Genomic DNA, 27,006 nt, shown 5'->3' on the forward strand with positions numbered 1-27,006 from the left:
CCAAAATTCCCTTTATTGCTGAAATGATAGGTGTGGTTGAGAAGAAGGAAAAGCATGATAGTTCAAGAACATGGATGGAGACTGTGTGGCTTAATGAAAAGAGGCTAGAAGATCAGAGTCAGCTTCTTGCCTTGAATCTCTTCCTTCTGTGTAATTCTGGACATGCCACTTAACTTTTATGTATCCCAAGCATTTAGCTACCCAGTTCCAGGATTCCTTGAAATCACAGCTCCTTCTTCTATGTATGACTTGATCAAAACAAAGATAAAATAATATCTCACTCCACCTAAAATGAGCCAAAAAAAGGAAATGAAACAATTTTATGTTTAATCAAGTCACCAAAGAGGACCCTGGGCAAGCAGATTGTAGACTGCTGTATTATTTCACAGTTGGGGCTTAGGAGTTTTAACAAGGGGTATCAGTTTAAACTTGTGTCCCATTGATTTGCTTTTTCTACACTGAAGAAATCATCTGTTAAATGACATATTATATTGCAGTACTATATTAAAACAAAGCATATTTCTCAAAGAGTCTACAAATTAGAAATTTTCTCACACCTGATAGCCTGTTGCAGTAAGAGACCCTGTGTACATAGGGAAATGTAGACTCTGGCATCCCAGATCCAAGTTTCAGGTTAACAAGGGCGTAGTCCCCAAGGACTAACACTGTGGGTTCCAGCAATTTAACCAGCCTTACAGTTGTATCTGAACACAACTGGGCAGAATTCCAAAGCTAAAAGGCACTAATTGCTTCTGTATGAGGAGCTAGAAATGTAGCTGCTCAATGTTCTTTGTTTCTGATGGTCTGCATTATAGTATCTATTACCTTGTTAATTGTTCCTGTCTGAAATATCCTAGTTGGGCTTGATTCTGTTTATTGCCTGGGACAAAAGCAGGTTCATGTACACAGAGGTACTTAACTGTGTTGATATGTGTGTGTGTGTGTGTGTGTGTGAGAGAGAGAGAGTGTGTGTGTGTATGTGTGTGCATACAGGGATGCATATTTATGAAGAATCACCACCTCTCCCTGAAAGGGTTAACTTTGCAATCAGTCGCTAGTATGCTTATAACCCTAAGACTAGCCCCTGGAATAGAGGGGAGGAGTATCCAGAAGGTAGAGTGTGCAAGCTGTGCTTTCATATGTCTGCCTCCTCTGACACTAATACAAATGTTTTTCAGCCTGAACTGAATAACCATTAGGAATGGCTGAGCAGGCACTTACCTGGAAATTAATTCCTCTCTGCCTTCCCTAGGAAGATTTTATTTGGGAAGAATTTTTGATCCTCATAGGAAGGAATAGAGAGTAATTCTATATACATTCTTAATTCTTCTTAAAAGACAGGTAAACTGGAGAGAGGAAAGAATGGATATAATTTATAGTCTTTTTGTGAATGGCAGTAATATTACTCCTCCCTGTGAACTTGTATTTGAAAATGAGACCTTTTTCTGCTTGGATCCACCGCATCCTTCCAAAGGTAAGTACCAAAGATCTGTTTTTCAGGCATATTGATTTGAAGGGGGGAATTATCAGTCCAGGGATAAAAGGATAATAAGGATACTTTAAGATTAGGCTAGGTAAAACCTTTTAAATTGTTTTTTTTTAAATAAGTTTGGAATTTTTTCTTGCTTTTCTAGATTAAAGAGTTGTAGATTAATGTCTATGTTTTTAGGGAGGGAAAATGGGCTGGGGGTGTAGAAGGAGACTTAAAAACTTAAAAGACTGTGAATATATAAATACATAAAGTTACAAGCTTAAAGAAATGATTTTGATTCACGTTAGCAGTCTGATTTATTTTTTACCTAAGCATAACGTGAAGAAATGATTCTTGGTAAATAATGCTCTGAAATCTGGAAACAAAAATGCGAGCTCTGTTCATTTGAGATGGCTCATTGTTGAGAAGTGATTCCCAAAATGATTCTTTCCCAAAAGAACCTTTTGGATCCAAGTTTATCCCTGAGTGTTCTCCATTTAGTCTTCTAAAAAGCATTGAAAGTACAAGAAAAAATGCATTGCTTCAGTGATTTATTGAGTTTTTTACTGAGTTAATCCCACTTCCCCCACTCCCTCAAAAAACAAGTAGGAAATAGAAAGTCTAAGCTCATTTGGGGTACAAAGCTTTTAATGTCCTGTTCTTATAAGTCTTTGATCATTCTGCTTCTCTATTGTGATACAGTAGATTGGCAGCCAGCAGTACAGATTCTCTTATATTCCGTGATATTCCTGCTCAGTATCCTGGGGAACACCCTGGTGATCACCGTACTGATCCGAAACAAGAGGATGAGGACGGTCACTAACATATTTTTACTCTCCCTGGCTATCAGTGATCTCATGCTCTGTCTCATCTGTATGCCATTCAATCTCATTCCCAACCTGCTCAAGGATTTTATTTTGGGGAATGCTGTCTGTAAGACCACCTCTTATTTCATGGGTAAGTGGCTTTATGTCAACATTTCATTAGCTCACCCTAAACACTATCACATTACATTTAACCAGTTCTAGAGAAAAGCTGGTTGCTCCAGTCAAAAAAAAAAAAAAGATTCAGAGGACTAGAGTCATCTAGGCAGCTGTGGGAAGGCCAGCTACCTGGGAATATGTGAGCACAGGGGAAAGAAGGAAAGACTTTTAAGACTTGGCAGTATATCCATCCTATTTGCTGAAAATAAAAATAATTCAACAAATAAAAATGAAAAACACTCATTTTATTCTTCTTTCCATTTTCTTAAAACAACAGTAACAGCACCCAAAGACTCCTATAGCGCCTTGTTGCTCCCTACCTTTCAAGGGAAGTGCCATTTTGACTATACATCTATTTAATTCACGACTTCAATCACAGATTTGCTTTGTTGTTGTTTTTGGAGGGGAAGATTAGTATATTTTATATCTGCATGTGTATATTTATAGGTTCCCTTTTTAGAATTCATTTTTTTAGATTCTTCTGGGTCCTCTGGGACCACTCCAAGAAAAGAAGAGAGAAGGGAAACTGTTCAAGGTTAGTTAGAAAATATACTTCTGAGTGTAGTGAGGACACCAACATGCCCTTAAGGTGGGCTGCCTGAGCTTGCTCATATCCATCCAAAAAGAATGACGTGAGAGATTCTAAAAGGTTCCAATAACCAGCCCTGATTTTTGCCTATTGCTAGGATTATCTCAAAGTGGCCTAAACACATTTAAGAGACTTGACTTAATATTCACCTCTCAATCCATCTCTCCCTCAAACTAGCCTCTTCAGTTAAAAAAAAATAGGTAGAGACTGTGTCTTCAAATCTGTCAACTTTGTTATGTTTTATCATGCCAAGAGAGTTTGGGGATACCAAGAATCTTAAAAGCCTTAATTCTGCCCTAATCAACAGAGCTGAAGTCTGCACTGATGAAATGATGACTGTCCTACAAGTCAGGAAAAAACAACTGCAATTAAATCATGGTTATTTTCAAAGTGTGATGTTAAGATAAGGGGTTGTTATTACTACAGAATTCCTTAAGTGAACTGAATTATAAAAGACAAAAAGAGATTAAAATAAGACACATACCTGTGAACTCTCTTTATAGTGAGAGTAGATATCTGGGAAACAAAGATGTGACTATATTATAGACTAGACCATATTTTCTTAACTTTATCACCCTTCTAAAATAGGATCTTGTTATCCTACAAAGGGTCTCATCAGATGAATAATAGCTCAGTTCCCAAAAACAAGTATCCTAAAGGAGTTCTATTTTTTTAATTTAAATTTTCAGGAAGAAAAAATGAATTTGAGTAAAAAGTTGAATCATGAAAAACCATAATCTTTAAGATTTTTTATCATGCCCAACCATATTTTAAATATATATATATACACATATATATATATATATAATTATATTCAATACTTTGAAATAATTTAACAGGAGAATCTTATCTAAGAATCTTTTAGTTTGTAGAACTCAAGTCAGAATTTCAAAGTATTTTAGAATCTCTACATGTTTTTGCTTTAATAATTCATTAAAAATTCAAAAGTTAATGCTTAAAATTAAAGGAAGAATTATTTGAAATTTGATCTACCTAGACTCTCCAGGTGAACAAACACACAAACTTTGCCTCCTGTTGCTCAAAAGCCTCTTTTGATTTGCAGGTATGTGTTTCATCCCTGTCGTAGTTAATTAATGCCTACTTTCATGCCCACTAGAAGTTAGACTAAGTTAAATAAAGAATGATAAATGTTCAGTAGGCATTTTTCCTTTTAGAAGAGATCTAAGAAAGCCCTGTGGTACAGTTCAAAGCTACTGGAGAACCCGGATTTGAAACTTGGCCTGATATTTACCTTGTGTGATTCTGAACACGTGTCACTTCATCTTTCTAGTTTATTAATTATCTCATCTATAAAATGAGAGGGGGTCCCTCCCAATTTAAAATATGATCAACTGGTTCTCTATGTTTGCAGGTAAATTCCTTTACTTCTGTGATAGTATCCCTACATTCCTGTTTTTGTTTTTGTTTTTTTGTTTTTTTAGATTTTTTGCAAGGCAAATGGGGTTAAGTGGCTTGCCCAAGGCCACACAGCTAGGTAATTATTAAGTGTCTGAGACCAGATTTGAATCCAGGTATTCCTAAATCCAAGGCAGGTACTTTATCTACTACGCCACCTAGCCACCCCTATCCCTACATTCTTTAAGCATATAGGGGATACTAATTTAATCTACTTCTTTGTTCCATACCTAGGTATCTCCGTCAGTGTCTCCACTTTCAATCTCGTTGCCATATCTATAGAGAGATACAGTGCAATTTGCAAGCCCCTGCAGTCAAGGGTCTGGCAGACAAAGTCCCATGCATTGAAGGTGATTACTGCTACTTGGTGTCTCTCCTTTACTATCATGTCGCCTTACCCAATTTACAGCAAATTGGTTCCCTTTACCAACTATAACAACCAGACAGCTAATAAGTGTCGATTTCTGTTGCCAAGTGATGTTATACAACAATCCTGGTAAGTTGTTTCATAGTTTGATATATCATATTGTGCTGTTGAAAACATGGACTTGGGGGGAGGGAAGGCAGAACTAAAGACAGTTTGGGTGCTCGCCTTCCTCTGAAATGGGTTTCTGTTTTTTAAGAGAGGACAGACAAGATTGTGTCTGTGTTGCTTTAAATGTGGTTATATTGAGAGGCAGAAAGATGAAATGAATCATTTCTCAAGGATCCTAAGATTCTCCAAACAAAGGAAAAAAACAAGTAGGGATCAGTTCCACAGTGTCTTTCCCAAAGACTATTTCATAATTATGGTGCTAGAGATTCAGATTTCATTTAAAGCTTGGTTTAGCTCATCCTCTTCCTCTTTCCTTACACCTGACCTCCGTAGCTCTGACTTCATAACTAAACATCACTGGGGGAAAAATGGCCATGTTTCAAACACCAGGGATGTTTCTAAAGCTTGAGAGAGAATCTTATCAAAACATGATTTGTCCATTTGAAGAGAGATGACCAAGTCATCATGTGTTCTTGACAATTTTGTGTTCTAATCTCTCACCCTTACTCATACCAAATGGCAAGTGATTTAAAAGACCAAATTCATAAGGAGAGGTCTGCTGTTCTTCAGGATTCCAATTTGTTTAGAGAATGCATAGCTTTGTTCAGGCAGGATCACTTCAACAAGTATGCCATCCTGTGCATGAGGAAACTGAGATCAAAGGGACTGAGAATGGTTTGTGGCAAGGTAAGAGCTATTTTAAATCCCTCAGTCCAAATTTAGAGTTGATTTCACTATTGTATTGCTATTGAGATACTCTGACTTCCCTCATGAGGTATTTGACTTCTTTGCTTTATTTGGGACAGACAGATGACCATTGCTGTTGTAATTAGACAAATTTTGGGCATAATATTACAGCTACAAAACTATTTCAGACAAACTGGAGAGTCCTAGGGGAAAGCTCTTTAAAAGACTCTAACTGGAGAAGAAATTCAAGCCTAGTCTTCTGGACACAGAATTAACAAAAATGTTATGAGACAGTAATGAGATATGTTTATTCCTTTAGGATCATTAAAGCAAGAGATGTTCCTGTTCATTTTTTCCTATTACTATAATCAATACTGGCTGTTCTGAGACCTGATGTTAACTGCTGATTGAATTGTTCCATTCTTTCTTCAAGTAAACATTTTATATTTCCATAAACATACACAAACATTTTACATTTCTATAAATATAAATTTCAAATACAGCAATGGCAAGGCTCCTTTGTTCTTACAGGATCAGAGATAACTTCCATTCCATTCTGCCCTGGTCAAACTCCTCAATGTTTATTTCTCTCCCATTCTTAAACAGGCACTTGGGTTCATAAAAACATAGAGCACATGCCTTGATGACCATTGGCTGCACTACTAATACTTAAATCAAATAGAATCAAACTCAGTTAACTGGAGGCACTCCATTAACCAGAATGGGGGGGGGTGTGTATGTGTGTGATAAATTGGAGGGAGGAGAGAGAGAAGGAGCTTAATTTTTGAGAGAAAGAGTCACAAAAAAGAAACAAGAAGATATGAGAATTTTTTTAAAAGAAGGGATTACTATAGCTTTATCCCTAACATGTACATCTTTACCTACATTTATAGTCCTGTACACTGAGCAGTGGTATTCAGAATGATAATACTGACATTCTGAAAGGTCCTTAATTATCAAGAAGAGTCTCATTTATATCAATTATCCTGCATTTACTGAGGCAAGAATTATATTTATACATTGTAGAGACATATGCCAAGATAAAAATTCAAAACAAAACAAAAAAAAAAGATGGAGGAAGGTTTTACTTAACCTCCAATTAATCAAAAAAAATTCTGTGAAATAAAATATCCTATTCTGAGCATGCTGGACAATCAAGGCATCATTAGGTTATAACCATGAGTGTGAAATACAGCAAGTAACATTATGAGGGCCCCATTTATAGTAGAGAAAACAAAATGTGTTTGAGTTTTCAAATTTTTAAAAATTTTAACAAGCATTTATTAAGCTCCAACTATGTGCCAGACACTAGACCAAGAATTTGGCAAATATTTTCTCATTTTTATCTTTATAATGACCTCAGGAAGTAGATTGCTATCAATATCCCCATTTTACAGGAGAAAAAAATGAGACAGAGAGAGATTAAGTGACTTGCTCATGATCATACAGCTAGCAAGTGTATAAGGGCAAATTTGACCTCTGACTTTCTTGACCCCAAGCAGTGTTCTATCCACTTTGCCACCAGCTACCCCATAAATGTGAATCTGAACCATTGTGGAGAGAATATAGCAATGTATTTGCTATTTGATATCTCATGAACTTCTTTATGACTTCACCAGGCAAACATTCCTGTTACTCATCCTCTTTCTTATTCCTGGAATTGCGATGATGGTAGCTTATGGACTGATATCATTGGAATTATACCGAGGAATAAAGTTTGATTCCAGACAGAGAAAATCTTCTAGAGGTAACTATTAATCATATATGTACTTTGAAAAATGACACAAATTATATGAGTTTAATTTAAGTAGCTGCATAAACATATTTGCCCATATAACTTCTATCATCATTTCTCACCTTTAAGTTTATGCCTTTCCCTGCAAATGACTACACTCTACATTCTCCCTCACCCCCAGCATGTTCTTCATTCCCATCTTTCCAAGCCTGACTCAGGTGACACTTCTTCTATGAAGCCCTGCTGTAGCCTACAATCAATCAGTAAACTGATCAGATATTCTGTACCTCTTCTATGCACTTACCATGTCTTAATAAACATTGGGAGCATTTTTGCCTTTGACTTTCCTTCCTTTCTAGATTATAAACTCCTTGAGACTAGGGCCTGCATCTTATTCATCTTTGAGTCCTGACTATCTAAACTGTTGAATTGAATTCTAATTCACAAATTCAATTCAATTTATTAAATATTTCCTAAGAACCTGATAATTGCAAAACACTATGCAAGATGGAGACACAAACAGAAAATGATTCTTGCCCTCCAAGAGTTCCTATCTTATTGGAGGATACAACAGTTCCAATCAAAGATGAAGTAATATCAAATTATTTCAAGAGGGAAAATATTAAGAATGGGGGATCAAGAAATGTTCTTATGTGGAAGGTAGTACCTTAAATTTACTTCATAGAAAACAAGGGATTCTATATTGCAGAGGTGAGGAAAGGGTACATTCTAGATATTGCTTGAATAAAGATGGGTAGGCAGTAAATGAAATGTCATAAATAGGGTATCCTCAGTGGATCATTTTAATGGAATATAAAATAATTTAACAATTTTACATAGAACATAGGACAAAAATGCTACATAAGGCTGAAATGGTCGGTGGGAGCTAGATTGGGAAGAGCTTTAAATTCCATGCTAAAGAGTTTGTTTTTTTCTCAGAAGCAATAAAAAAACTGTTGAAGATTTTTTTCTTTAGGGATAACCTGGTTTGATTTGTAATTCAACAGATGGGTGGAAGATGGATTGGAGGGGAGGGACTACTGGCAGGGGAACCAGTCAGCTTTTGCAATAGTTCATGGAAGAACTGATGAAATTCTGAACCAGATGCTATGTGAATTCGGAGAAAAGGACACATGAGCATATGAGAGAGATGTTGTGGAGATAAGAGAGACAAGACTTTTTGATGTGTGTAGATATGAGGACTAAGAGAAGAGGGAAAGTTAAGGTTGATTTCAAGGTAGTAAAATCTGGGTAACAGGGAGTACAGTGAAGTTATCAACAGAAATGGGGAAGTTTTAATAATAATAATAAACTGTTGAAGATTTTTTTCTGTAGGGTTAATATGGTTTGATTTTTAATTCAGCATCTAGGTGGAAGATGATTGGAGGTAGGGAGTACAGGCTGGGGAACGAGTCAACCTTTGCAATAGTAAAGGCCTTTGGACTTTGGACTTTGGACAAATCATTTAACTTTTGATATTGTGAGGATCAGATAAAATAACACATGTGAAAGTATTTGGGGAAAGATAATGTGCTATATAAATATCGGATATTATTATAATCATAGCTCAAATTTAAACCACAATTTTAAATTTAAAGGCTTCACAGTGTTACATGCTTACTTATATATGTGCATGCCCAAAGTTCATGTCCACTCCTTTGGTGTAAATTTGGTCCTTAAAGTATTCCTGACACACTTTCAAAGATTTCTCTTAGTCATGACATGTTTAGATTTGAAAGTTATGTGCATCTAATTGTATACTCAGAAAGGAAGTCCAGTACGGCCAGCAGTAACAAATATGAAGATGGTGATGGCTGCTACCTGCAAAAGTCCAAGAAGAAGAAGAAGAAGCTGGAGTTACAAAAGCTCTCCAACCACACTAGTGTCAAAATTGACCGAATCCGGAGCAGTAGCTCAGCTGCCAATCTGATGGCCAAGAAGCGAGTGATCCGGATGCTGATTGTGATTGTGATCTTGTTCTTCCTCTGCTGGATGCCTGTCTTCAGTGTCAATGCCTGGAAGGCTTATGACACTGATTCTGCTGAGATGCTCCTCTCTGGAGCTCCCATTTCCTTCATCCATCTTCTCTCCTACACCTCTGCTTGTATGAACCCCATCATCTATTGCTTCATGAACAAACGCTTCCGCCGAGGCTTCCTGTCCACCTTCACCTGTTGCCCTCATCCAAACCCTCCAGGAGTGAGAGGAGAAGTAGGTGAAGAGGAAGATGGAAGAAGCATGGGGGCATCGCTGACCAGGTATTCATACAGCCACATGAGTGTCTCTGCCCCTCCCACATGAGCTGCTCCCACCAAAGGAAGAGGAAGGAGAGAGAGGATTGTATTTGCGGTGGAAACTCATCAGTTATCTCATCTCACCAAGGAGGGAACACCACTTGTTTGGTTATGTTACTTGCTCTTGAAGACAGTTTGAAGACAAATAATTGCTTCCACTCAAACAACCAATGAGAAAGAAAGAAAATGTGATGAGAAATCAGACCTGAAAGAAGTTATGGAACCTACTTGTCCCTTGGAGGGGTCTCTATGTGTCAAAATGTCAATGCAGTGTCTTGTCTTTGTATCCTATGCTTTATCTCTTTCCTCTAATGTAAAGTTACAGAGTCTCTGGAAATATATACTAAGGTCTTTTATATATCATATCCCCAGCTTATTGTGAACCAGTCTTGATAACCACTGAAGGGAGCTCAAATAGAAAGGTCTTTGGATCATTTCCAGTCCTGTGTGTTTTGTTCTGTGGCTGACTATTTTGAAGGCCTAAAGAACATTGGCTATAAAACAGGAATCTATAACTTCCTGAAAAATGAGGGAGAAACAGAGAGAGAGAGAGAGAGAGAGAGAGAAGGTGATGCATATTCCTTTGTCACTAGATACTGGGACTGTGGGATGCCACAAGTTTAAGGGAATATATATATATATATACATATATATATTTAATATATATATTTTAATATATATATTTAAATAATTAGTTTACAATACTTTTGTGTCACAAGCTACTCTACAACTCCCTGGCCCAGTGATATCCTGCTGAGGATGGGGGAGGGAGGAGAGATTTACATGTTCCTTTGCTTTATTTTACCTTTTGATCATCATAAGGACCTCCTGGCTTTTCCTGAAGAAACTCCATGATGAAAAGGGGGTACAAAACATACTGAATAACCAAAAGTAACTCCAAGTATATTAGAGCCGAAGATAGAAACTACTTTGTGTGTCTATGCTGTAAACATGTGTTTTGTGTATCTGTTAATTTTTCTCTGTATAGATAAACAGAATTTACAAAAGTAACATACTATGTCCTTTGTTATTCTCTTCATTATGGTTAAATAAAGAATCATTAATGACTATTAGAGTTTCCTGTGTAATCTTATTGTAGTCCTTCACAAGAACATTTGGAGGTCTCTCTCTATGGTATTTATTTTCTTTAAAAAGTTGAGTGCTGAAAATTGAAATTTTTTTTTCATTTTAAAGATTTTATTTATTTTGAGTTTTACAGTTTTTCCCCTAATCTTGCTTCCCTCCCCTCAGCTCCCACAGAAGGCAATTTGTTAGTCTTTACATTGTTTCCATGGTATACATTGATCCAAATTGAATGTGATGAGAGAGAGCAATCATATCCTTAAGGAAGAAAAACAAAGTAAAAGAGATAGCAAGACTACATAATAAGATACCAGCCCCCCCCCCCAAATTAAAGGTAATAATCCCTGGTTTTTGGTCAAACTCCACAATTCTTTCTCTGGATACAGATGGTATTCTCCATTACAGATAGCCCCAAATTGTCCCTGATTGGTGCACCGATGGAATGAGCAAGTCCATCGAGGTTGACCATCACCCCCAAGTTGCTGTTAGGGTGTACAATGCTCATCTCGCTCAGCATCAGTTCATGCAAATCCTTACAGGCTTCCTTGAATTCCCATCCCTCCTGGTTTCTAATAGAACAATAGTGTTCCATGACATATATATATATATAAATATATATATATATATATATATATATATATCACAGTTTGTTAAGACATTCCCCAATTGAAGGACATTTACTTGATTGAAAATCGAAATCCCCCCCAATTTAAAAAAAATTAATTAAAAATAGGTTGCTGAATATTAGAAAACTAAGTTCTGGGGGCAAACTGGATATTTTTTTTTGAGGAGACCTGAAATTTACAAAGGTATTTACAAGGTAAAGATCAGTTTAGATATCCTGTGCAATACAAGACACTTTTAAATGTCTGAAAACATTTGATCAAAGTTTGATCAAGGTCATCTACCCTTGCCTTATGTAGTTGCTTTGGGACCGAGAGGCACAGAAAGACAGACAAGTCAGGAATACTCAAAGTAGTAGGTCTTTATTACTGGCTTATTTAATTCACAAAAAGGAAAGGTTTCAGGTTTAACAAGAAACACCAGAGGATAGGGAGGCTCAATAAAGATAAAGGAAGTAAAATGAAGGACCAGGAAAGTCCAGGATACTAGGAAGGATGGGGGCAGAGGAAGAGTCTCTGGGAAAAGGATGATCAATTAAAGATACAACCCAAATCTCAGGAATTTTGACATCATGATCTTCAGGGAATGGAATGAAGGGATCATCAATTGGTCCTATAATGTTCTTCTGGACTTGGGGCATCCACATTTCAACAAATTCTCTTTACTCACTCTGCTTCCTTGAATGGGGCATCTGAGTCTTTCAAGGATTCATTCCAGAATTTTGGGAGTTAGGTGATCTAAGGAGTAGGGGGTTTTATAGGGAGGGGCAAGTTTTGTTCTGGCACATCTTATTCATTTTCTACTTTTACCATCACTGGAAGGGAAAGTATCACAGATTGACTAGAGAAGCTTGAATTCAACAAGGGAACAGAAATTTCTGACATGGAAAAGTCCATAAAAAAAAAAAGAAGATTGGGTGCGGATGGAGAGAGAAGAGAGGTATGCCTATTGTATAGCAACTTTATGTATCTCAAAACCCCCACCCAAAAAACCTGAGGGTATTTTTAGACTTTCAGAATATTCAAATATTCCAATGAAAATATACCTGTCTGAAATCACTGCTAGAAAAGCATATATCTATACATAGATATATGTGTAAATAAAAATATATGTACATATCAAAGCCTTGGTTAGAAGGACACATGTATTCAGATATCTATTCTGCTCTAGGCATTTCTCTTGGAATTGTTGGGCAGTCAATACCATATCAATTGTTCCTCTGTTCTTTCTGAAGCCACACTGACTCTCAAGTAGAAGACCATCTTTGAAGTAAAGGATCAATTAAGAGAGACTCACCTCACCCCTTGATTGTCACAGGACAACCTATTCCCTTTACCTTTATAGAAATGGATTGTGAGGTGTCTTTGAACTCCTGGAGGAAACCCTCTTGTCTTATAACCTGGAAAATTTCAGTCACCTTTTGTATGAGCAATGGGCCTCCTCCCCCCACCTTACAAATCTCAGTTGAAATAGAATCAGTATGAGGCGTCTAGGTGGCATAGTGGATAAAGCACCTGCCCTGGAGTCAGGAGTACTTGGGTTCAAATCCGGTCTCAGACACTTAATAATTACCTAGCTGTGTGGCCTTGGGCAAGCCACTTAACCCCATTTGCCTTGCAAAAACCTAAAAAAAAAATAGAATCAGTACCAGGTGTTTTGCACAGGAGAGCAAGGTAATGGCACTCAAAGCCTCTGTTTCATTTGGAAATTTGCCTAGAGAGGTATTGACTTCAACCTGAGATAAACAGTCAATGGCATCAGCATTGATTGATGAAGGTCTGTTGAGAACTCTATGGAAGTGCTTGACCCATCTCTGCAGGATCATGTACACACACACACACACACACACACACACACACAAATACACACCATACCACACCATACCACTAAAGGTCATATTCCCCTACAAAATCAGAAAAGTACTAGATTAAGGTATTTTAAACAACTCTGCTAAAGAGAATTAAAAATCAACAAGGGATGGAGACTGATCAGAGATGAAATAGGTACTTTCAATTACATGAAAGTGAAAAAACTTTTGTACAGACATAATGCATCTAAGATTAGAAAGGAATTAGGAAAAAATATCTTTGCATCAACTATCTCTGATAAAAGTCTGATATTGAAGATGTATAGGAAATTAGCTCAATTACATAACACCCAAAAGCCATTCCTTAGTAAATTTGTGGTCAAAAAGGATATGAACAAACAATTCTCAGAATTGCAAACCATTAACCAAACGAAACATTCTTCCAAATTACTAATAAAAATGCAAATTTAAACAATTCTGAGGTTTCATTTCATAATCAGAAAATTTGCAAAAGTGACAAAAGAGAGGAATTGTTTATGTGGAGGTGTTATTGAAAGAAAGGTTGTAGAGTTATACATTGATGCAAATATTCTGGAAAAAATTTTTTAATGACAAATGCATGGATACCTTTTGACTCAGAGAACTCCCTGCTAGGTTTATACCCCAAGGAGGTCATTAACAAAAAGGAAGATTCTATATAAACAGAGATATATATATATATTTTTTTGCAAGGCAAATGGGGTTAAGTGGCTTGCCCAAGGCCACACAGCTAGGTAATTATTAAGGGTCTGAGACCGGATTTGAACCCAGTTACTCCTGACTCCAAGACTGATTGGTGCTTTATCCACTACGCCACCTAGCTGCCCCGAGATATATACTTTTATACATATATACTTTTTGTGGTAGTAAAGAATTGGAAATGAAATAGATACCCATAAATTCAAAAATTTCTTAACACATTGTGATATATGAATAATTGAAATGTTACTCTACAATGAATAAGATGGATACAAAGAAGCATGGGAATATATATAAATTGCTGAAAAGTGAACTAGGAAGTAGGAACAGTTGTAGAAACTGGGAAAATATTATACATAATAAATGGAAAGAACAGCAACAAAGAAAGCATTGAAACCGGATGCTGTGAAATTATAATAATAATTAAGCTTGCCCCTTAAAAGAAAGCTGAGAATGTACCTCCCTCTCTTCTTTGTAAAGGTCAGCAATTTTATGTGGAAGATTGAATGTGGTATGAGACTTAGTTGCTGTGCAGTTTGATTTTTTTTAAGGTTTTTGCAAGGCAATGGGGTTAAGTGGCTTGGCCAAGGCCACACAGCTAGGCAATTATTAAGTTTCTGAGGCTGGATTTGAACTCAGGTACTCCTGACTCCAGGGCCAGTGCTCTATCCACTGCACCACCTAACTGCCCTGTGCAGTTTGATTTTCTCAAACTATTTTTTTTTATTCTTTGTTATAAAATGCCTCTCCAAGGAGGATAGGAGAGATATGTCGGGAAGTATTGAGGCTGTAAAAGTGAAAAGTATCAATAAAAAAAAATTTTTTAACAAGAAATAAATGCTGTCCTAAGAGAATTTTTGGCCTAGCTGTCACTTAGCCTAAGATAGCAAGTCACATCTAGCTGAATATTTTTATAACAATGTTTACACTGAATTTAACAACTGACTCTTTCCAGTAACTGGCTCTAGCACAGTCCTGTATCTCTGGGGTGTGAGAGTGGGGCAGGAGGAAGGAGTAGAGAAGATGAGAAGAAATAGCTTACAAAATTACCTTTACTTTTGTTAGTTCACACAAAATCAGCATCAGATCTGATTGAGGAATAAGAACCACCCTGGAATGATATGAGTATATGAATGAAGATAAATTGAAGGTCATGTAATTTTCAGCTCCTGGAATTATTCAAACTGTTCAACTCAAAACTATTTGCCAGGGGAGATGAATACAATCAAGAGGTCCCAGATACAGATTAGTAAAATGCTTTGGAAGCCCCTTTTTCAGTTTATAACATAATTTATATATATATATATATATATGTATATATATATATATATAAAATATAATTTATATTTAAAGATAGAAAGTTTTACAAAAATAAGGTGGGGGAACTTCCTCAATATATGATTGGGATAGGGGAGGAAGTTTGTACCCCACCAATGGCACTGAAACACATTCATTTTGCTCTTATTTTACATAAGATCAGACAGCAAGGTCAGGAAGTGTATGCTGTTTGGAATCAAGAAGACTCATCTTCCTGAGTTCAAATCTAACCTCACATACTTACTGTGTGACTTTGGGCAAGTCACTTAACCCTGTTTGGCTTCCTTGTTTGCATCATCTGTAAAATGAAGTAGAGAAGGAAATAGCAAATTGCTCCAATATCTTTTTTCAAGAAAACCTAAAATGGGGTCACAAAGAGTGATACATGATTGAAAATAAGTCAATAACAAAAAAAAAAATAAGGTCATTTTAAAGCCCTCATATAACCAAGTTTATTTTATGCAAAGAGAGAACCAAATGTGACTTAGCAATTTAAATTTTTGATCTGAAAATTTAGTGACTGTTTTGGGAGGGAGAACGCTGAAGACGGGCATAGATCTATGATTTCTATATGTAGATCTGTGTAGGGATTTCCAGAGTATAGACACTAGTTTTTTTTTACTGTCACTAAAATACTTGTCAGGTTTCTTTCATTTTCTGATTATATATGCATATATAAAATCACCAAATTAAGATATATAAATATATACCACTACATATATATGCAATGCACACACACACATATACATATACAACAACCTGCCCACATGTATATATGCACACATACATATACATACACACATATATGTGTGCAAGTGTGTGTGTTATGTATGTATGTATATATATATATATATATATATATATATGTATGTATGTATATATCCCTCCATCATCTGATAGCACCAGATTTTGACAATTAGCATCCAGGTTGCTTTCATTGAGCTATATTAAACTCTACTAAATTATCTTTTTCCCCACTCCTCCTAAAGCAGGAGTTTTTAACTTTTTTTTGTGGCCTGGACCCTTTTGGCAATCTGATGAAGGCTATAGACTCCTCAGAATGATCATTTTAAGTATACAAATTAAAATACATGGAATTTGCAAAGGAAGTAAATTTTTAGTGAAATATAGCTTTCAAAATTTTTTTTTTAAGTTCGCAGACCCCAGATTAAGAATCCTGGTCTATGGTAATCTTTTATAATCTGATTATGTTCTTGTTACAACTTCCATCAAAATGAAATCTCTTCAAGTCTGTGGAGGGTATTTTCTTTGATTTTATGGGTTCTCACCTCTATGCAGAGTTGGTACACAAGAACTGTTAACTCTTGATTATAATGATATATTTGATGGTATCATTCAGTTTCAACCTGTGATCTCCTTCAAAATGAACACTCATTTTTAAACAAATTTTACATTATAAAGTGATTATCATCAATACTATCTGGTACTAAGAAATAGAGTAATGAATCAGTGAATTCCGTTAGGTATGAAAGAAACAGTAGTAAATGACTACAGTAATCTACTGTTTGACAAACCCAAAGGCATTAGCTTCTGGGATAAGAGCTCTCTATTTGACAAAAACTGTTGAGAAAACTGGAAAATAGTATGGCAAAAACTTTCCACAGACCCATATCTCATTCCCTATACCAAAATAAGGTCCCAAATGGGTACAGGCTGATACCATAGACCAATTAAGAGATCAATAAATATTCTATCTATGAAGAGGGGAGAATTTTATGACCAAATAAGAAAGAGAGAACATTATAAATTACAAAATGGATTATTTTGACTCTATTAAGTTAAAAAGTTTTTGCCTAAATGATACCAAAGCAGTCAAAATTAGAAGAAATGAAGAAAACTGGGAAAAGATTTTCATAGCTAGTGTTTCTGATGAAGGACTTATTTCTAAAATATACAGAGAACTGAATCAAATTTATAAGATTACAAGTCATTCTTCAATTGATGAATGGTCAAAGGATAGGAAAATGCAGTTTTCAGATGAAGAAGCTAAAAACTATTCATAGTCATATGAAAAAATGCTCCAAATGATTATTGATTAGAGAAATGCTAATTAAAACAACTCTGGAGGAACCATCACATATCTATCAGATTGGTTAAGATGACAAAAATAAAAAAAAATGATCAATGTTGAAGAGGATATGGGAAAACTAGGGCACTAATATATTATTGGTGGAGTTGTGAACTGATCCAACCATTCTGGAGAGCAATATGGAACTTTGCCCAAAGGGCAATAAAACTGTTCATTCCCTTTGATCCAGCAATACCAATACTAGATCTGTATATCCCAAAGAAATCAAATGGAAAAGTCTTACATGTTCAAAAATATTTATCGAAGCTCTTTTTGTGGTGGCAAAGAATCGGAAATTGAGGGGATGCCCATCAATTGGGGAATAAATGAACAAGTTGTGGTATATGAGTTTTGCAATACTTTAAAGCAGCCAGACTTTAGAGATAGACTCGCATGAACTGATGCTGAATAAAGTGAGCAGAACTAAAAGAACATTGTATACATTAACAACAACATTATTGTTGTTTGATCATGATTAATGATGATGGATATAGCTCTTCTCAGTATTCAGAGATCAAGGACAATCCTGAGAGACCTGCTATGGACAATGCCATCCACATTCAGAGAAAAAAACTATGGTATTTGAAAGCAGAACAAAGCATACTATGTTCCCTTTTTACAAAAAAAAAAAACTTCTTTTATGTTTTTCCTTTCTTTCTCTCTCTTTTTTCTTTTGGATTTTTTTCAAGACAATAAGGTTAAGTGATTTGCCCAAGGACACACAGCTAAGTAAGTATTAAGTGTCTGAGGTTAGATTTGAACTCAGGTCCTCCTTGACTTCAGGGCTCTACCTACTGTGCCACCTACCCACCCCTTTTCCTTTCTTTATCATGGTTTTTTCCCCTTTCCCCTTAGTTCTAATTCCTCTGTCACAACATGACTAATATGGAAATATGTTAAACATAATTGTACATGTATAACTTTTACCAGATTTGTTTGCAGCCATGGGGAGAGGGAGTAGAAAAAGGGAGGGTGGTAGAAAAATATGGAATTCATAAGTTTGCAAATAGATAAGTATTGAAAACTAAATTTGCATGTAATTGGAAAAATAAAATAAAAATTCAATTGAAAGGGGTAACTAGCCAGCAGTGGATAGAGCACTGGTCCTAGACTCAGGAGGACCTGAGTTCAAATCTGATAGTTACCAGCTGTGTGACCTTGGGCAAGTCATTTAAGGCTGTTGCCTTGCCAAAAAAATCAATTAAAAAAGAAAAATTTAGATTCAAGTACCTGAAATTCCTATAAGAATTATTTTAAATTTCCAGATAGCCTTCTAATGCTATAACTATAGTTTATGTCCAAATAACTTTTCTTCTGAAATAGAAGGCAATGATAATTTATATATGTGGGCACTCAAAAACTGAGTAAGCTTCTTCATCTCTCTGGTTTCCTGCCAGTTAAATGAAAGGGGTGGAGTAGATGAAATTTAAGATCTCTTCCAGCTCTAGGCAAGAAAGCATACTGTTGATGTGAGGCCTTTCTTCTGATCCTGCAGCTTTGAGAAACCTACAGTCAAATCTCAACTCCCAACTGCCTTTAAAACCTGCCTTGAAGCCTACTGGCCATTGACATCTATTCTAGTTAAATATTTGCTTCTTGATGGTTCAGACTCTTATCATTGAGAGTTCATGTAAATCTATTTAATTACAGTTTTTGTGGACATCTTGACTATTTATTTTGCATAGCAGCAAGTTTTTTTTCTGGAAACCCTAAGACCTTATCACCCTCAGGGAAATCTTAAGCTCTACAGAAAACTTTACCTGAAAATGGTCTTTATGTTCCCATCAATGACTAACTGAGCAGGGACCAAAATAGAAAAAATATATATATAGACTTCCAGGTTGTCCTGAGAAAGGCTTTCCCAGATTTGTTTGAAAGCGAATTCCTAGAACCTCAGATACCCACAACTTGAAACCCATTACAGATCCCCAAAAATGTTTTTTGTATTATTCACAATTTTGGATTACTCCCATCTCTACTCTCCTGTCCCTTCCATGCCCACCATTAGAGTAAATAATCAAATTCTCCTTTTTTCCTTATATCCTTTTGCTGTTTCCATTTCCTATGCTAACCTGGGACTGTAAGATTTCCATGAGAGTGATATTGCTTCTGGGAGTTCCACTCTTTCCCACATGTCACTGCTATCTCTTGGCTCTCCTGGTAAAGGGGACTTGAAAGACTTTTCTACATTTCTACACTTCTTAGTAGATGCCTGAGGTTTGTTTTTTAGGTTGTTTTTTTTTTCCAAAAAAATATTTTTTTAGAAGGAAGATAATTCTGTGTTTTTTTACCTCACAGAGAAGCAGGGAGCAAAAGTTAATGTTGATAAAAAAAAAGCTTTTATCTCTATGAGAGAAAGAGGTTGGTTATAAGCATCATTAAGGTAGAGTAATTTTTTGGATTTACCAGAGGAGATAAATAGTAGTCATCTAAGTTAACTTATCTATCTTCCTGCAATGCACATTTCCTGTTATTTTCTCAGCTCTTGCTGCTTTTTTAGAGTCTCTCCCCAGAGCCATTTGAAGAATATTATTTAATACTCTTTTTTGGGGTCACTTTGGAGTTTCCCCTCCTTACATTTTACATTCTTTTAATTTGTAATTTTTCCAGTCAGTCTTCCTGTGAAAAATAATCATTATCTGGATACTGTGAGGATTCATTTTGTTTGACTTCTTTATTACAAAGTTTGGATTTTTCCCATTTTTTTTAATGTCAATGTCTGATAGTGGGGAAAAGGGAGGAGGGAGGATAAAGGAGTAAGAGGAGAGATAAGCAAGAATGATGTCCCTTCCTCTCCAAAAAAGTGTTGTAACACTTAAAAATTCACAGGAGAGAGAGCAGAAGGTTGTTCCAAAAGAATCACAAACAAGCCAAAAAATTGTGAATGTACCATATAATGTATTACAGTTTTTAAACAAGCTGAGTGAAATGAAGATTTATGATTTCCCATAGAATCTTCTTTTATGTTATGCTGTGTGTATAAAAATGCTCATTTGTGTGTGTGTGTGTGTATGTTTAAGTTCAAAATGAAAATAATTAAATATTTCAGGATAAATAATTATCACTGACCTTTTCCCCTTTTCCTCTAGTTTTTGTAAGTAAAAACTGTATAATAGAAAGGTTTTGAAGTCAGAAGGCCTCTGATCAAATACCAGCTAAATAATGGCAATAATAGGAGAGAGGGAGAGACAGAGAGAACTTTAAGAAAAACACTATATAGGGGCAGCTAGGTGTTGCATGGAACACTGGCCCTGCAGTCGGCCCTGAATTCAAATCTCACCTCAGACACACAATAATTGCCTAGCTGTGTGGGTAAGTCACTTGCCTTAAATAAAAGAAAATTGAAAAAACACTTTGTGTGTGTGTTTGTTTGTTTATCACATTTGGGTCTCAAAACAGCCCCAGGAAGAGAGTATCAGTATTATATCCATTTTTTTACAGATAAAGTCAGTGAGGCTAAAAGTGTCTAGTGACTTTTCCAGGGTCTCACAGTTAGCAAGTATCTGAGGCTTAATTCAAACTCAAATATTCCTGATTCTAAGTCCAACACTATGTCTCCTGCACCATCTACCTGCTTCCCAATTCTTCTGTTTCTTGGATGTAAAACATTGGACAAATAGCTCCACCCGTTTGAACCTCAGTTAACTTCTATGCTCTATAAAATGAAAAAGTTACATCAAATCAAGGATTCTTAATTTGGGTTTCTGGATAGATTTCAGGGGATCCAAGAACTTGGGTTGGACCCATTTTTATTTTTTGCTATCTGAAAACTTATTTTTTGCTACCATTTATATTTTTTTGTTCTATGCTGTGTCACAACTCAGTTTGATATGAAAGATTTAACCCAAAGCAGTCACTTTGAGGTCACAGAGGGCATTCACTACATCCCTAGGCTCTGGGAAAGCTTTGGAAAGCCCTAACACCAGCTTGGGTTTTAGGTTGGAGTTGGAACCCACCCAAGTCCCCATTGATCCCTCAGGACAGACTTTGGACTGATCCCTCTATCTGAAACTTAACATTTCCCTCAATTTGAAGGTAAGCAAAAAAAAAAAACATTCTTCTGAAAGGGATTTGTAGGCTTCCCCAAACTGTCAAAGGGGTCCATAACAAAAACAATGATTTGGAACCCCAGGACCAGATGATCTCTAAGCAAGGGTGTGTTGAATCTAGTTTAAACTGGCTCTCAAAAGCCAATTGTGAAATTTTTATTGTGAGAATTTATTCCCTAGAAATTGGCAAATGCTACACAATGGGGTTTGATGAATTTCTTCATTGATTATTTAGATTTAAGAAAGGAGTGGAGAAGGGGCGGCTAGGTGGCACAGTGGATAAAGCATGTACCTGGGTTCAAATCCGGTCTCAGACACTTAATAATTACCTAGCTGTGTGGCCTTGGGCAAGCCACTTGACCCCATTTGCCTTGCCAAAAAAAAAAACCCTAAGAAAGGAGTGGAGAATGTTTTTTTTTTTACTTAAAAAGTGGATCTTCCATACTTTTTTAAAAATAAGGGCCCAAATATCTGCCAAATTGCTAAATATTTGCCAAGCTCACCAATTTCTTTTTTCTTTAATTATTTTTTTCTAAATTTAAGGGATTGTAGTCACACAGCTAGGCAATTATTAAGTGTCTGAGGTCCAATTTGAACTCAGGTTCTCCTGACTCTAGGGCCTGTTCTCTATCCACTGCGCCACCTAGCTGCCCCTAGCTCACCAATTTCTCCAAGATCCCTTTCACTTCTCAGACATAATTTCCCCTCATCAACCTGCCAACCCTTGCTCCTTGCGATAACTTGATGGACTAGAATGAAATTTGAATTTTACCTTACTGTCTCCCTCTCATCTGTCTCTTCTAGTTATCATGACATGTCTTTCTACTTCAGTCCTTTCTTTCTTGGTTTTCTGTTTTCTAGATTGAAAAGAATTTCTATAAGGAGGGTGAGAGGATGAGGGAGAATTCTAAGGTCATATTTTTATTTTTAAAACTTTCACACACTAATTAGGATCATTAGAGGTCACCTCTTCACTTTACTCAAAAAGAAACAGGTCCTGAGAAGTGACAGATCTTTCCCAAAGTCACATAAACATCAAGAAGTATGCCTGGGTCAGCTGGGCACCAGCCCTAGAGTCAGAAGGACATGAGTTCAAATTCAGACTCAGACACTTTATACTTAGTTGTGTGACCTTGGACAAATCACTTTAACCCCATTGCTTTGCAAATAAAAAAAGTATCTATACCTGGGATTTGAATCCAGGTCCCGTGATTCTGAGACTAGGAGTCTTTCTTATACACCATGGTGACTTTCCTAGTTGAAATCTCCTCAGACAAGGCCAAGAATTGTTCTTATTTAGAAGTACAACAAGGGCAATCAGAATACAAGGAAGCATCTTGGTATTATAGAAAGATTGCTGGCCTGGGAATAATCATTCTCCTTTATAAAATGCTTTAAAGTTCATAAAGTTGTTTACATATATGATAATAATCAATCCTTCTAGTGGCCCTTAACTATAATTATCCCCAGAGTACAGATAAGGAAATTGAGATTGAAAGCTATTGAATAGCTTGTCCTGGGAATTCCTCACTCATCCAATAAGTCACATTGACTTCTAGGCTGGGTTCAAGACAACTAGTGTCATCACTGTTTAACTTTAGAGAAATCATTTTGGCTCTCAAGTTCTGAGTTTCTTTGGCTATAAAAAGATAAGAGTTGGATTAGATGGTCTCCAGGCCCCTTCCAGCCCCTGAATTTTATATCTAAATCCTGTTAAGACATCCACAATACCACAAAAGCCCTTCACTGAAGATTAGTTAAATGCCTTTTGTCTCTTCTGGAGAGACTCTAGTAGTCTGAAAGGAATTTGATCTCTGGGCTGGTGGCAGCCTGAATTTTTCTGGAGCCTGGGGACACAGACAGCTTCCTCATTAGGCTTTGGCTCAAGTATCTTCATGCACTATTCATGATCATTCCTGACTTCTAAAAGGTCTCTTCCCAGAGAAGAGCAGATCTGAATGCTTTCATGGTAAATGGTCAAGGAACAGATAAGGTGGGGGAAGAAATATCCATTAAACAGCAAGGGTCCCCACAACCACCGGGGTGTTTGGGCTAGGCCATCTCATCCCTCCAGTTTGTCCTGAATTAAGGAAGCCTGGCCTGACCTTGGACCATGCAGTCACCACGGGAAGCTTCATCAGGAACCATCCTTGCCAAAGGCCCCACTGAGCCTAGTCAGACCTGAAGGAGCTTTTATTTCTCTAATTCAGAATGTAATAGATCCGGCTGGAGATTTAATGGTTTCTGACAGAGGCCCAATGTCTCCTCCCAGTGTCCCCTGGTGATCTGGCACAGAGAGGCAGGCCATATAGCAGGTCACTGCAGGCAGGAGCCTAGCAATGACTTCAACTTTCTTCGACTCAGCCAAAGCTAGTCATTCCTCAGATTTCCAAAAAAGGAAGATTTCAGTGGAGAATTTCATTTGTCTTTGGAGGGTTCTTTCCTAACTCATTTTTTGTTAGATGTGAATCCCAAATTCTCCACACTGGCATTGCAGCAGCTAGTGATTGTCTCTCTTACTACTTTGGATATATAATCAAGTGGAAAGAGTCAGAAGATGGGGGCTTAAAGTCTATTCTGCCAGTACCCAAATGATTATGGGCAATTCATTGATCAAAAACTGTGATCCAAGAGGGCTGAGAAATAAACAATCCAACACCACTTCCCCACACTGTTGGAGGCCAGAGATTCAGAGCCATATTTTTCACTCTGGGTCCCTCCATCCTAAAGAACCAGCCCCAACTTGAACAAATACTTCTTACCATCCTCTCAGGATTGCAGGTCCTTCAAAGACATCATGGTTTTCCTATTGTTTCTAGGATATAAAGCAAACTTTTCTGTTTACATTTAAGGCCCTTCATATCCTGACTCCAACCTATCTTTTCAGGCTGATCATGCATTCCTTTCTACTACACACTACTTTCAGCCTGAATGACTTAATTGCTATTCCCTACTTGCATCCTACCTTTTACCTCTGGGCTCTCCCTTCCCTCTCCCAATGCTCTCCTTCTCACCTCTGACTCCCTTCAAGGCCCAGTTCAGGAGGTATCTTCTTAAAGAGGTATTTTCTGATTTCCCCAGTTGTTCACACTCCCTTATTCTGAAATTACTTTCTTATTCGTCATTTTTTATTTACTCATCAGTGTATCTGTAGCCACTCAGTAGAAAGTCTACTCCTTGAGGGCAGAGATTGTTTTCATTTCTGTCTAGGATAGCTAGACAGCCTAATAGTCAGTTATTGAATCCTGCCTCAGATACTTGCTAGCTATATGATCCTGGGCAGGCCACTAAACCTCCCTCAATCTCAGTTTTCCCATCTCTGAAACAAAAGTAATGTTGCTGTATCCAACTCTCAGTGACTTCATTTTGCATTTTCTTGGTAAGGAATGGAATGATTTGCCTTTTCTTTCTCCAGCTCACTCTATAGATGAAGAAACTAAGGCAAATAGCATCACACAACTAGTGAAGTGTTTGAGGTCAGCTTTGAACTCACGTCTTTCTAACTCCACTTCCAGTTTCTACCCACTGTGCCACCTAGCTGCCCTAGGGTTATTAGGAAGGCTCAAATGAAATAACTTTCGTAAGGGGCTTAAATAAATGTTAGTCCCTATTAGCATTGTTGTTACTGTTGTATGCTCAATGCTGAGAACAATGTGAAACACATAGTAGGATCTAGAGAACAGATGAGATTTATAAAGCCATTTAAATATATGAGAAGGGCCTTGGAGATAATCTAGTCCAACTCCCTCATTTTATAGATGAAGAAATTGTAATGCACTGAGGTAAAGTGGCTAACCCAAGGACATAGGAGTAGTAAGTTAATTGAATTAATTGAATTGAAGAATGACCTTTCCTCTTTAGATGGTACCAACCCAGGTGGACCCTTGAAGACTTCTCTGTCTTTCTACCTTCTTAGCTTCTGATTTTTAGCCAGATCACTCAAGTACAGAGGCAATAGCTGCAACAAGAAAACATCCAAGAAAATGCTTTCATTCACAAGGGAAATAGCCCAGCTGTCCAAGAGGAAATGCTAGGCTGGCTGGGTGGTGGCAAATGATGAGGATGAGGGACCAATATATATACACCTGATCAGTCAAGATTGAAAGTCTTCAAGGATAAAACTCAACTGAATTTTGGGAACAAACCATTCAACAAGTATTTATGGAGTATCTGGGCATTGAGGAATAAAAACAACCACAAATCTTGGGTATTTAAAAACTGATTTAAAGTTGGTAAAATGCTTTCCTCACACATGCTCTAATGAAGTAGTACAAATATTATTATCGCCATTTTACAGATGAAAAAAAACTCCAGCTCAGGGAATTTAAGTGATTTACCAGCAGTCAAGACTACTAAGTAATATTATCAACATATGAATCCAGGCCATCTGGGCTCAAGTTCAGTCCTCTTTCCATTGAACCAAGTTGTTTCTCAAAGTGTGAAAGATTGGCATTCAAAATTTTTCCGTCTTTTTGTAGAGACAAAGCATGTATCAATGGAGTGAAGAAACTATAATGCAGCAAAAGACTAAAATGAATACAATTGAATGTCATACATTTTTAAATGTCTTGAATACAAAAATCTGTAGGTAAACATACATATACAAAAAAAATGTGTCCAATAAATATAGTAGGATGGCAGGGGGAGTTCCATGTTGACTAGGTCTCTCCAAGTCCAGTGACTAGGTAGAGAAGGAATTTAGCAATCATCATCTCCATAAAAATATACTTAATGCCTCTTTGCCTCATACTTCTGTTCCCTCCATTCAAAGGGAGAGAAATTCAGTGATAGCTTTGGACTAACACCAAAAACTGGTCCAAGTACAAATCTTTAATTCTGGATCAACCAATTCAGTGGCATCAGAGGTTGATGACTAGCTCAAGGCGAAAGGTTGTTTCCTTCTTGGAAAGTGTTCAAATGCTAGACAAATAGCACTGGTTAAAGCCTATCCACTTCTGTTGGATTCCTTTCCAGGGTGGATTACCAACTGGCACATTTTGTCGCCTAGAAATTTCTTTTGGCAATGTCTCAACTTATATCCTATCTGTCTCTAAGGTTTCTTTCCGAAGGTTAGGTGAGAATAGTTTCAGGGATTCCTCAAGATGAAAGATGAAAGAAAAAGTATTTATTCAATGTTTATTATGTGCCAAGTCCTTTGCTAGCACTAGTGTTAGAAACATAAAAGTAATGACAATCTCTGCTTCAAGGAAGTTATATTCTAAAAGAAAAAAAACACAAATAGGGAAGTAATGGCCAAGGAGATATATTTTCATTTGGAAAGTCTCAGGTAACATGATTGGAACCACAGAGGCATAGATGAACACATCCTTTCCAAAAGCAATGGAAATATTGATCTGATTATAGAACCAGAATGGCAGACTTAAAAATGGCAGTCTGGTTGGAACTGTCTCATTATAGTGAAAATTTGGTCTAGGTTAGAAGTTTCCCCAGTTGGAGGCCTTTCAAGATAGGGCTCTTTCCACTTGTCTTGCCTCCTGTTGAAATTGTAAGCCCCCCCTGGATGAAGTCATGGTTTTATCATACCTCCTACCTCTATGTTAACCAGAACCATTGCAAGAGAAAGGAAGT

General features: G+C 36.8%; 1 protein-coding gene across 1 annotated transcript; it reads left to right on the forward strand.

Moving 5' to 3' along the window:
* The first annotated feature begins 1,362 nt into the window (after window positions 1-1,362).
* CCKAR (cholecystokinin A receptor) lies at window positions 1,363-9,924 on the forward strand. Its single transcript, XM_074227484.1, has 5 exons — window positions 1,363-1,474; window positions 2,177-2,428; window positions 4,694-4,955; window positions 7,301-7,428; window positions 9,182-9,924. Exons 1-5 carry the CDS (start codon window positions 1,363-1,365, stop codon window positions 9,715-9,717), a joined length of 1,290 nt encoding a protein of 429 aa, XP_074083585.1. The 3' UTR covers window positions 9,718-9,924.
* Window positions 9,925-27,006: the final 17,082 nt, after the last annotated feature.

Source organism: Macrotis lagotis, chromosome 3, assembly GCF_037893015.1.
Source record: "Macrotis lagotis isolate mMagLag1 chromosome 3, bilby.v1.9.chrom.fasta, whole genome shotgun sequence".
Taxonomy (NCBI): domain Eukaryota; kingdom Metazoa; phylum Chordata; class Mammalia; order Peramelemorphia; family Peramelidae; genus Macrotis; species Macrotis lagotis.

Excerpts from the sequence above, each read along its gene's own strand:
- CCKAR (XM_074227484.1), top strand. The coding sequence starts at position 1,363 with ATGGATATAATTTATAGTCTTTTTGTGAATGGCAGTAATATTACTCCT. Across the intron at positions 2,429-4,693 it reads GACCACCTCTTATTTCATGG|GTATCTCCGTCAGTGTCTCC; the intron begins GTAAGTGGCTTT and ends TTCCATACCTAG. Across the intron at positions 7,429-9,181 it reads ACAGAGAAAATCTTCTAGAG|AAAGGAAGTCCAGTACGGCC; the intron begins GTAACTATTAAT and ends TTGTATACTCAG.